A 12,771-nucleotide genomic window follows, 5' to 3' on the forward strand; every position below is an offset into this window, starting at 1 on the left:
TATAATTATATACTCCTAGAAATTATAATTCTAAATAATTTTTTTGGAATTAAAATACAATTTGGTTCAAAACTCTTTAGTTTAATAAATAGGAGATGTATAATGGATGAGGGTGATAAAATAGATTGAACCACATATGTATATTCCACTAATCTTCTCTAGGTGTAATCTATTTTCTCATTTACATTTATCTTCCACATCATGGAATATGCATAAAGTAATCCTGTTGTCCAAAGACAAGCACCACTGACTACCTGGACATTGGGACCAAAATTGCTCTGGATATGTGTGTGGGGCATACCAGATGTAACAAAACTTGAAAGTCTAATTTATATTTGTGTATAGAAGAGGTCCAAAGAAAGGGTTGTAGTATATATTCATCAGTGATGTCATATAGGAATAATCATGCTGATTTCCACATCATTGCTCTGAGTCCTGAGGAGAGCAGAAGCTGAGCTCCTCCCCTTGCTCATGCTGGCAAGCTTTAATGACAGTTGTGGTCCTGAAAGCTTAAGCACGGAACTAATGACATTTTAAATAGGTATACTAAATCTTGCACAAATAAGTAATTGTCTTATAACTTAAAGTTTGCATTTGAATATGCTCAGTTTCAAAGTGAACTATGTGATTTGGCACTTTAGTACATATATATATATATATATATATATATATTTTTTTTTTTTTTTGCGAGTCAAACTATGCCTGATTCATAAAATTGAGTTTTAACTTAAACTAAAACAATAAACATTTTTTTAATTGGCATATTGCATTGTGACATATTATTTCTCTTAGCTGGTGCCAAAAATCTGTATAGTAGAATATTTCTGATCAACTTTCTCCTGAAGAGTTTGCAAAAATGTTTTGATTGGGTTGGGGTGGGGTATTTTGTTTCTCTGATGTTCATGTGATTCTTCTCTCCAGATTGAACTGATTCATTTCAATGTAAGATGTGATATGGCATTCATTTTCAAAAGTATACATTATAAATGAAAAAGAATCCATTAAACAGTATAACCTAGAATAGTAAGAAAAGAGAAAGCCAGGATTTTTGTGAATGTGCTTTTTGGAGGGGGTTGGGTTAATTGAAAGATATTTAGAAACTGTATTATCTAAGCTATGTTATCCTCATTTTCAAAAGAGTAGCTACTTCAATACAGTATTTTGTAATTATCATTTTTGCATCCTATCTAATATTTTGAAATTACATAGATGGATGATTTTCCTTTTTGTGTGTGTAGCTGTGTTGGTACATGTGTGAATATGAGTATGTAAGTATGTTTATATGAGTAAATGCAGCCTGACCCTCACCTAAAGTGCTTCAGAGCACCCACTAAGTGTAAGTCGTGAGTGCTATTTATTATTATGCAAAGATATGCATCATGATAACAGAAAATAAATCACTATGGTTTGGCATGGAACACAACTGTATGTTATACACTACAAACCTGTAGGGATTGGGAGGGTGCAATGAGTTAAACAACCTTGGGTTCAAATCCCAGCACTTAGGTAGGACTTAGGGTAAACTGTTTACTTTCTCTGAGCTATATTGCTCTTACTTATAAAATGATGAAGCTTAAGTTTCCTGCACAGGTGATTAAATATAAACAATATACTAAACATTAAGTAAAAATGCACTCCTTGTTCACATATAATAATTAAATGTTAATTTTCTGTCTTTCCATTTTAAATGTTCAGCGATATGCAATGAGTTAAGTGTGGATTTTAATATGTGCCAGCTCAAGAGTGTAGTCATACTATATAAGTAAAAATGCAAAATTTAAAATGTATATAAAATATGCCCTTGATTATGTTGCAATATTTATAGAATAGAAAGTAAATATCTTTGTATTTTTCTATTTCAAAATTATTTGAATGTATTACTTTAATCATTAACAAAATTAATAAAGAGTATAGAAAAACATAAACTTCCGCGCAGATTCTGAACATGATCCAACCTGATCTTGTACAAGCTAAGAGTCAGAGTAGGAACGGGAATAGAAATGGGGCATGTATGCACCTCAGACCACACTCCCGCCTCCCACACGGTCATGCAGTCCTGGCCCTCACAGCGCTGGGCAGAGGCGGGCTTGGGCCCAATGCAGTCCCTCTCTCGGGCTCTAATCAGAGTTCCATTGCTCAGTTGTTGGGTACAGGCCACTTGTCTGCTCTGCATCCCTTTTCCACAAGTGCGTGAACAGGGGGTCCATTCTGTCATCATCCACCTGAAAGTAAAGCAACAGTCACTGGAAACAAGTTAAAAGATACCTATGTATTTGTATTAGTCTGTTCTCACGCTGCTAATAAAGACATACCCAAGACTGGGCAATTTACAAAGGAAAGAGGTCCAGTTGACACAGTTCCATGTGGCTGGGGAGGCCTCACAATCATTGTGGAAGGCAGGTAGGAGCAAGACACATCTTTTTCTTTTTTTTTTTTTTTGAGACGGAGTCTTGCTCTGCCACGCAGGCTGGAGTGCAGTGGCCGGATCTCAGCTCACTGCAAGCTCCGCCTCCCGAGTTTACGCCATTCTCCTGCCTCAGCCTCCCGAGTAGCTGGGACTACAGGCACCCGCCTCGTCGCCCGGCTAGTTTTTTGTATTTTTAAGTAGAGACAGGGTTTCATCGTATTAGCCAGGATGGTCTCGATCTCCTGACCTCGTGATCCGCCCGTCTCGGCCTCCCAAAGTGCTGGGATTACAGGCTTGAGCCACCACGCCCAGCCGCAAGACACATCTTATGTGGTAGGAGGCAAGAGAGGGCAAGTGCAGGGAAACGCCCCTTTATAAAAGCTATCAGATCTCTTGAGACTTACTCACTATCATGAGAACAGCATGGGAAAGACCAATCCCCATGATTCAGTTACCTCCTACCGGGTCCCTCCCGTGATGTGGGAATCACGGAAGCTACAATTCAAGATGAGATTTGGGTGGAGACACAGTCAAACCATATCACTACCATATATTTTGAGATGTCTAGAGTTAGCAGAATGTTAGACGGTGACATTATACCTTTTTTTTTTTTTTTTTTTTTTTTTTTTTTTTTTTAGCCAAACACAATAGTTTTCTCCAAGATGCCCAGGCTTCCTCTTGCTTTGAATGCTCTGTATTTCTTGTCTCAGGAACTTGTTCTTATTAGAATCTCAGTGTCCATCAGACTCTGTCCATGTCATATTATAAACTGTCTTTCACTGCTTACCATATCACTATACTGTGGGACTTTGTAAGTATAAAATTGTTAATATCCAGGAGTTATTCTTATTCTTTGAAATTTATATCTTTACAATAGCCTTATGTATTGGGTATCACAACTATCATGGCCAAATTTACAGAAAGGGAAACTCAGGCACACAGAGGCTTAATAACTTACCAAAGATTACAAAGTTGTGGCACCAACAATTCAAATGAGGCTGTAGACTACTTAACAGTGAGAGATGTGGGGGTATTAGCAAAGTAACAGAAGCCTGTGATTGGCCTCTTCCCTGGACAAAGCATCACCAAGGTATGACACTTTAGCAGCAACTAGATTTCTGTGACCTATATCCTCCCACATGGAGCTACATATGCTTCTTTAGGCTAGCCAATGTCTAGCTTTGATATGATCATAGACACTGGAGCATATTTAAAATGCTCCATTTAAAATGATTCATACTTACTCATATATTTTTCTAGCTTCATCTCCCACTTGTTTGGAAAATAAACCATATACTCATCTTGCTTACCAAACACTTTCTATTTTCACCTCATGACATCCTGTGTCTGGATCCTTGACAGCCAGCCCCACACCCATTCCTCCTAGAAGGGCTTCTCCATTCAGCCAATGGGGACTGACCTTTTCTTTGCTCTCTATCACCTGGCTTGTAGCACTCACATGACTTATTACATATTCCCTAGGGAAGCAGAGGGGCTCAAAGGCTACCTAATGAATTTGGCCTTCTTTTCTTTGTAATATATAAGTTCCTCAAAGGTATATATCAATGTTTTGTTTTTGTTAGCATCCGTAACACTTTTACATACTAGCTTTTCATAAAAATTTTATTTTTTATTTTATTTTATCTTATTTTTTTTGAGATGAAGTCTCACTCTGTCACCCAGGCTGGAGTGCAATTGCATGATCTTGGCTCACTGCAACCTTCGCCTCCTGGGTTCAAGCCATTCTCCTGCCTCAGCCTCCCAAGTAGCTGGGCCTATGGGCATTTGCCACCATGTCCGGCTAATTTGTGTATTTTTAGAGAAGGGGTTTCACCATGTTGGCCAGGCTGGTCTTGAACTCCTGACCTCAAGTGATTCATCCGCTCTGGCCTCCTAAAGAGGTGGGATTACAGGCATGAGCCATCATGCCCAGCCATAAACATTCCTTGAAATGGAATTTATGTTTCTCTCTGTTTTACAGAAGTAACCTTAATTATTCCAGATTTACCAAAACCAAGCATTCCTAGCAACGATCCACATTTTGAGGAGTCACATCCTCTTACAGCCTAGTAAATCTCATCTGTAAGTTAGTTTAATTGTAAATGATTTTATGTTTCTATTTCTGAGAAAGGAAATGGAAGGCTTTACAAGGTTATTTTTTCCTGGTCTATCCAGCATGTTGCAGACCTGCCATTTTTGTTTGGAGTTCCCTGGTGGATTTCTCCTAAAGTGCATATTTTCCAAATTTAGTCTAGTTTCTGCTTCATATTTCTGCAAGAGAATATCCAGAAAATAATCCCAATCTAAGTCCATCTACATATCTTTTCCAAATATGGAACTCAGTAGACACTACTGGGTTCTTCTGTACTGAAAAGAGAATTATTTGTAATTTCATGGAATCTCATATTTTTAAGTAAAATAAAAATTTGAGATCCTCAATACAATCATAAAAAGTTACTTTTGCTATTCCTTATGAAAACCACTGAAAAATAAGAACAAAATATAAAATGTATTCTAATGAAAGAAAACATTTTCGTGGTTTAGAACTTACCTAATTTGGAAGGATCCCATTTCCTTATCTCTAAGAGACCTTCTACTTACAAAGGTATTTACTAGTGAATTCATCTATTTTATATTTGGCCCATAGAATGCCATCAGGCCATTTAGTGACTTTTTCAATAAATGTTAATGGAAATTAGAAATTTTTACTAAGTTGGAGAAAGGGGAAAGACAGGAGGAATAAAGGATGTACTCTTCCAGTAAGTCTTGGAAAGTTTTCCTGTGGTGACCCTTAGTAATTGCCCATGTTCATTTCTGTCTTTCCCATATTTTGCTTAACCTCACTAACATCACAGCTTCGTGGTTCAAAATAAAATGCCTCCTTTTCCAAGGGAAGGGAGATAATAATCTCTAACAAAAAGACTTCCAGTCTCCAGCTGCAAAAATTTCTCACTCAGAAATGTACTGACCTTTTAAAACTATTCATTTTACCAAGTCATTATTGAGACATTTTTCTCCAAGATAGTTGAGGTCAGGGAATGAAAAATAAATAGTGTGTTGTATTGTACACTCTGCTCCTTCACAGACCAACTTGGGAAACAACAAACATGCTCTAGTCCTCAAATCAGTTCATTCAAGATTCCTGATGTATCAGAAAAAGCCACGGCTCTTTCACCAAATTGGAACAACTATATGGCAATATGAAACAAATTATGTTTTGAAGTATTTTAATATTATTTAACACAAGATAATTTAGCATCTTAATATCTATTAAAGGGGATAGAGAATTCTGAGGAACAGCAGTGACAGTAAGGATCCTGGTTCTTTAGCTGACAGGGCCAAGGCCAAAAATGTTACTTTATTTATTTGTCCAGCACTGAATGGAAATGATCCAAGGACCTGAAGGTAGGCAAGGATAATTCCCTAGGTCACTGTACCTGATTACTACTCTGTATCATGAAAAAGCTTTACTAGTTCACACACTTATGCAGTTAGGCTGTAAAGCCTGCACCCAGGAAGGTGCAAAGAACATGACATTACTGAAGGTATGTTCATGTACTTTTCTCTTATGCACATCCTTTTATATATTATTCTTCCTGTTCTTTTAAAGCAGATATTTGCCTGGGGCAGGATTGTTAGAGCAGGAATGCAAAAGACGGGAAAAGATAATAATCAGCTTCTACTACTATAAACCAAAAATAGAATTCTAAGCCCTCCAGCTGACTGAATGGACCCTCCTCTCTTAGCTAAGGGGACACAACTGAATTTGAAAAACTAGTTCAGATCATTATATGAAAGGAGGGTGGTTAGACATGCCTCATTATTACTCTCCTTCCTTTGGAGCTCAGGCACACTACTGACCAGCATTAACATTAAAACAGAGATCCTAAGACTAACTGAATAGACTCTTTGTAGCAAAAGATACTAAAATCCAACTTGACTCTACTATAATATCACATGACAGATAGCAGGGTCCTCAAAGAGATCAAACTATTTTACCCCCAAAATTTGACATACTTTGAAATGGCCGTGCAAAGCTCTCTCTTGTTGGGGAAACTGACATTCTATAGATAATTCCCTTCCCTTTCCAGGCCTTTTGCTGATACTTTAGAAATTGGCTGAGAGTCTAGCACATTTTAAGGGTCTGAAGAGGAAATACTGCCATCTATTGCCCCTGGAGGTTGGCCACTTATGAGACTTCATCTACATAATACGAACCTCGGTCTCTACAACCCCTTATCTTAACCCAGACACTCCTTTCTGTTGATTCCAGGTCTTCAAATAATAATTTAACCCTCAACCAATTGCCAATCAGAAAATGTTTGAATCCACCTTTGACCTGTAAGTCACCCCTCCCCCAACAGCTTCGAGGAGACCAAACCAAGTTATGCCTCACATGTACTGATTGATATCTTACATCTTCCTAAAACACATAAAACCAAGCTGTAACCCAGTCACCTTCAGCAAATGTTCTCAGGGCCATGTGAGACCATGTCATGGGTCATGATCCACAACTTTGGCAACATAAGCTTCTAAATTGATAGGAGACCTGTGTTAGATACATTTTGGTTTACAGTATCTAAAATATATAGAATCTACAGAAAGCAAACCTTGAAATTCAAACTTTGTAGATGGTTATTTTCCAAAAATTTTTTTTTTATATGTAGTTTTGCTCTTGTTGCTCAGGCTGGAGTGCAATGGCATGATCTCTGCTCACCACAACCTCCACCTCCCGGGTTTGAGTGATTTTCCTGCCTCAGCCTCCCGAGTAGCTAGGATTACAGGCATGTACCACCATGCCTGGCTAATTTTGTATTTTTAGTAGAGAGGGTGTTTCTCCAAGTTGGTCAGGCTGGTCTCAAACTTCCAACCTCAGGTGATCCCAAATTCTTTGTTTTTTTTTTTTTTTTTTTTTTTTTTTTTTGAGATGGAGTCTCGCTCTGCCGCCCAGGCTGGAGTGCTGTGGCCAGATCTCAGCTCACTGCAAGCTCCGCCTCACGGGTTCACGCCATTCTCCTGCCTCAGCCTCCTGAGTAGCTGGGACTACAGGCGCCCGCCACCTCGCCCGGCTAATTTTTTTGTATTTTTTAGTAGAGACGGGGTTTCACCGTGTTAGCCAGGATGGTCTCGATCTCCTGACCTCGTGATCCGCCTGTCTCGGCCTCCCAAAGTGCTGGGATTACAGGCTTGAGCCACCGCGCCTGGCCCCAAATTCTTTTAAGCTTTCATTAACATAGCATGGCTAGATTTAGAGGGCTTTAGTAATTGAGTTTCCATGGGGGGTGTGAACAGGGAAATCAGGACTAAGATTGGTCTGCCTGACACTAATCCCCAAAGAGATTAAGAAAGAAAAGCTCAAATATGGTTAATTAGCAACTTTGTTCCTCTCCCTCTTACCTCCCCCATACCTACTCTTTGTGGTAGATGGCCATGAAGACAGTTATATCAGTTATAAACTGCTATAAAATGACAAATTATCTGCCTATCTGAATTGTAGGATGTGTAAATTCACCATGAAGGCATTACAGAAGCTCTTGTGAGGGGAAGATCAATGCTCTGACTACCTAAGAACTTACAACTATGTCCTCACTCACTGGGCTTCAACAAATTCCTGAGTGTCAGGACAAAGTAAATATTCCTGTCCCAATATTCCAAGGAATCAGTCCAGCCTCACTCTTTCTGTCATCCCATTCCTAAAAGTTTTCAGGATTTTGGACACCAGGGCTGAGTCCCAATCAAGCTAAGCCTTAATTTTTATGTGAAAGCAGGTAGATTGGAGCCCTGTGTTGGCAGCCATGCCAAGTAGCCTCGTTGCTAGGCTGGTCCAAGATTACACTCAGGTTCCACTCATCTGTCTTTGTCCCAACTTCCAGTAACTAAAGCATGGACTTCTTTCTTCCTATTCCAGTTACAGCTGCTCAGCATTGCTGTTTTGTCCTCTACTTGTGAATTTCTTGTCTGCTTTGTTACCTAATACTCATTGGGGAATGTCAGAGGAAACCAAAGCATCCGTGGTACAGTAACTGGGACCCGGGTCAGAAAGTTGGTGATGAGAGATCGGAGACTGGGCAGTTTGCTTTGGGAACTCTGGCTAGGAAGTGAGAAATTAGCCAGAGGAACCAGAAACACTACACTAGCCCTATTCTGCTGGGGTCTGGGTCATGGCAGTCCTAGTTTGGTTTATGTTACTGTTGGCAAATCCTAACACACCATTTTGGAGAATTCAGGAGCAAACAGCTATGTTCAACCAAATAACAAGGTTTTTGAAGAGGGGACCTAGAGCTTATGAAATGATTTTAAATAAAAAGTGGTTTTAATTACTCCTCAGCAACCGTCCCTCCCAATACCCCTTCCTTAAGTGGAAAATTCTTGGCCTTGCTTTCTTAGATCTTGCTTATTTAATACCTTACATTTTGGTACATATCCTTTGGCAATGTTTTTAAGAAAATGTGATTTCAATGATATTCTGAGCATGGTTTAAAGGACAGCAATTTAATGGACAAATAATGCTTTAAGGGTCGCTGGAGTAGGGTTACCTTGTTTGACATGGTTGCTCATTGCACTTTCGAATCTGTGGCTCTGGCTTGGTTAAGTATTTGCATTTCTTGTTGTCCACAATGCTGATATTTTTGCTCATGATTTTTGTGCAGGACACCGTTGTCTTCCTTTCTCCTGAAAAGAACAAACAAACAAAGAAATATTATTATAGGCCTTCATGTAATGGATTTAGGAGGTGTTCATAGGCTTATTGTGCTTATTTTTTATTTAAAAAACATTTTTTATAAATTCAATTTTTATTTTAGTAAAATTTTTTAATTGATTCATATTAGATGTACATATTTTCAGGGTATATGTGACAATTTGATACATTCATATAATAAAAGCAGGGTACGTTGGAATCCATCATTTAAATATTTATCTTTTCTTTATGCTAGACACATTTGAATTATTCTCTTCTAGTTATTTTGAAGTGTACAATTTATTAATGTTAACTATAGTCACTCCATTGATTTATTGAACACCAAGTCTTATTTCTTCTATCAACTTTTATTTTAGATTCAGAGGGTATACCTGCAGGTTTGTTACATGTTACTATACTTTTCAAAGATATTTTAAACAAATTTTAGAACAGTGAAGATATTATTTATAATTTACATAACAAAACGTATTTCTAGGCTTCAAAGGGATGAGTAATAAATTTTCCTTGTTAGAAATTAAATGGCAAGTTTTATATACAAAGTGATCCTGACAACATAAATTAGCAAGATACAAACTGAAGATGCTGTAAAGGATTGTGGCCATCTTTTAGCATGAAGTGATGGAAAGCTATATTTCCATAAAGTTAAATCGCCCTAATACGCCTTCCTGAAAGCACATAAACGTGTGCACATTTTTACTATTTGGTTTGTACATCATTAGTGCTTTATAATAAGGTATGGAAAGCACATTTATTGTGAGTATAACTCAGACCTTTATTCTTATCACCTCTAAGAAAGACCCCAAGAATTCTAGAAATCTTTACCCAAAAATCATTTGGTAATGACAATCGTCATCCTCTGTAAGAAAAGACATGGGACTCTTACCATCTTTTACGGGATTTCAGAAAACTGACTTTTCTACTTTCTCTAGTATGATAAAGTTTGATTACAGGATGTAAAAATGACAATTTCTATGCTGTATTCATTTTGCTTACACAGCCCTGTAAGCACACTTCCTTTACAGGAGTTATATTATTCATCTTACAATTAAAATGTCTAGTAAGTATGTGCTAATTTCTGTTTCTCTTTGAAAAAGTCTTATATGTAAATTTCTTGTGAGTAGAAAATGATACACATCTGTATAAGATGTAATAATCTTATTTAATCCATTGTTTGACACTATAAGATACTTAAATCAGCCCAAAATTTTGAAGCCAGATGGATCATGAAGTAAGAAGACATCATAAGTCTGCTGCTGGTTCACTATTGAAAGGCCCATTAGTTAAGGTTCTATGACTGACATGCATGATAATTAGGAAGCTTAGAGCATTCATGCTAGTAATAACAAACAAGAAAAGCTGGGCTGGTGGCAGGGAGGTCATTCTGCCCCTCAATTAACAGAGAGAGCGTCTGGCATCAAGAATGAGGAAGGAAGGGATGTAGACAGAGAGGCACTTTGAATAATTTTGGAATACCTTTCACTTTAGTTTGAATGGGAGATGGTAAGAGACAACTGGGTGGCCAAGTAAAAAGCAAAATAATAGCTTTAGGTTCAGAGTCTTTCCTTGATTTCCTCTCAACAGCTCTGAGCATAGTCCTACCACAATTTGTAGTATGAAAACACAACTGCATTTGTATACATGTGTAAATTAAATAATTATTCTGTGGTTATTGCATGTCATGTTATTAAAACCATTTGGACCTTTAGTTCTATCAACAGTGATAACATAATGTTGGCTAAGTTATTCCCTTTATAGGAAATCTTGGAGTACTGATGGAATGCAACTTATTCTATGGGGGCTCAATATAGACAAGAGTGTCAGGCAGGTAACAGGCCCTTTCCTTTGAGTGGAACGAGGTATGCCTCCTACCAGTACCCTGTGGCATTCCAGAAGTGTACACTGGTGGGCCAACAATGAGAAGGGCCTTGAGATGACATCCAACCACAGGTTAAAAAGTGGATTAGGAAAAAAATCATGGCCTATAGGCAGATGAATTAGAAAACAGTACTCATCCTCCACATAGAGGTGGCCCCACAGCATGCTGCATGGCTTGGCAAATGGAACATGGACTGGATTGCAGTCCCCTTGGCTGAAGACTTTATGCAGTGCACAAACTGCCTGAATATGGGAGCTACACCCTCTGAGGTCTTCTTGAGTGAACCTTTGCAGCTCATGCAACAAGGTGACCTGATGCTAACTGGTAGAGGAAAGGCAGTCTTTCATGTCCCTGGCAGACACTTAGAAGCTGTTCATGCTATTCCTTGGTAGGTCAAGAAGGATAAGGTGTAGATTAAGACTTAATCACAGTAGTGCTCAAAACCCAAAAACTTCAAATAATTTTCAGATAAACTGCTGGAGAAGCAGAAATGACATTATGCTCTTTTTTTTTTTTTTTTTTTTTTTTTTTTTCACATGGAGAAAACAGGCCTCACGAGGTAAGATTTACCTAAATGTAAAATTTTGGGACAGATTTTTGATTTTTGGTCAGCTTCCTCTTAGCTTCCTATGCTTCAAGGGCTCCTTTAGGACCTGAAGTACATATCAAATAGATATTATGCAGATTTTGTATAATGCTAGCTTAGGTATTATTTCTACATTATTATGATGCGATAGCCAAAAGCAGGATTAAAGTAAATACTACTTTTAAGAAATATAAATGTTAGCTCTAAAATTTAACTCGAAGCCTTGACACTTTTACAGAATAGATGCAGTTGCCTAAATTCATTTAAATGATAACATTTTGCCTACTGCAACACAAAAACATGATGGGCATTATCCAGAAAGCTTTTGCTGAACATATATGTAGTCACAGAATAAATAACCCAAGGCTGATTATAATGCTTTTTTCCCCATCCTTAGAAAATATTTAACCTTAGTTACATGAGCCCACTGCTTGTGTACTGAGATACTGAAAAAGAATTTTTTAACTATAAGTATTGTCATATCAAAAGGGATACAGGTATCGGCATCATTTTAGGGACACGTTAGTGGTTTTCTAAGTGTGAAAGTGCATGAGTATGAATTGAGACGTTTTTATTGACATTGTAAGAAAGGACTCCTACATCATAAGTTTTTGGCAGCCAGGGGAAGCTTAGCTCTTTTTAAAAATTTCATTGAACACAAACAATAGAATTAGAAAAAAACTCATTGCTCAGTGACAGACGCGTTACGCCTATGAAAATACAACTAAGATCTTAAAGCCATATGGAAATGTTATTGTTTGAGTTTTTCTTTTGTATATTTAAATGTCCCAGCCAACACAGGAAATTTCCATTCTAGTATTCAATAGCAGTATCTACAATGCATCCAATACTGTGGCACCTAGGGACAAACGGAAAGTGATGAAATAACTGACCTTCTGCCTGAATTATGAGAGCTGTAGGCTGTTGACAGCGTATTACTTGCTTTATGGTGATTAACTTCACCTCTTGGTCATTCCCATTAAATTAGTCTTGGGGAAATCTGTCTGGATGTTTTGAATACAATTATAAATATAAAATAACCATTATGCATTCATCTCTATTGAATTGCAATATCTGAAAATAAAGGTTAACTTTTATTTATTAACTCTTTGAGCTTTGGAAATTTAACAAAGACTAGACATTATATCAAGTGAGCTGCCTTTTCCAGTTTCACAGATAAGCTGACACTTTTTACTATAAAA

General features: G+C 37.6%; 1 protein-coding gene across 1 annotated transcript in view; it reads right to left on the reverse strand.

Annotated features, from left to right (window-relative positions):
- Positions 1-12,771, reverse strand: part of ADAMTS19 (ADAM metallopeptidase with thrombospondin type 1 motif 19) — a 291,742-nt gene that overhangs the window by 34,824 nt on the left and 244,147 nt on the right. The window contains exons 19-20 of the mRNA XM_030927451.1: positions 8,944-9,079; positions 2,018-2,222 (exon numbers count right to left, since the gene is read on the reverse strand). Coding sequence (XP_030783311.1) covers positions 2,018-2,222; positions 8,944-9,079 — 341 coding nt within the window. The remainder of the gene's footprint in view (positions 1-2,017; positions 2,223-8,943; positions 9,080-12,771) is intronic.

The sequence above is a fragment of the Rhinopithecus roxellana genome, chromosome 3 (genome assembly GCF_007565055.1).
Source record: "Rhinopithecus roxellana isolate Shanxi Qingling chromosome 3, ASM756505v1, whole genome shotgun sequence".
NCBI classification, from domain to species: Eukaryota; Metazoa; Chordata; class Mammalia; order Primates; family Cercopithecidae; genus Rhinopithecus; species Rhinopithecus roxellana.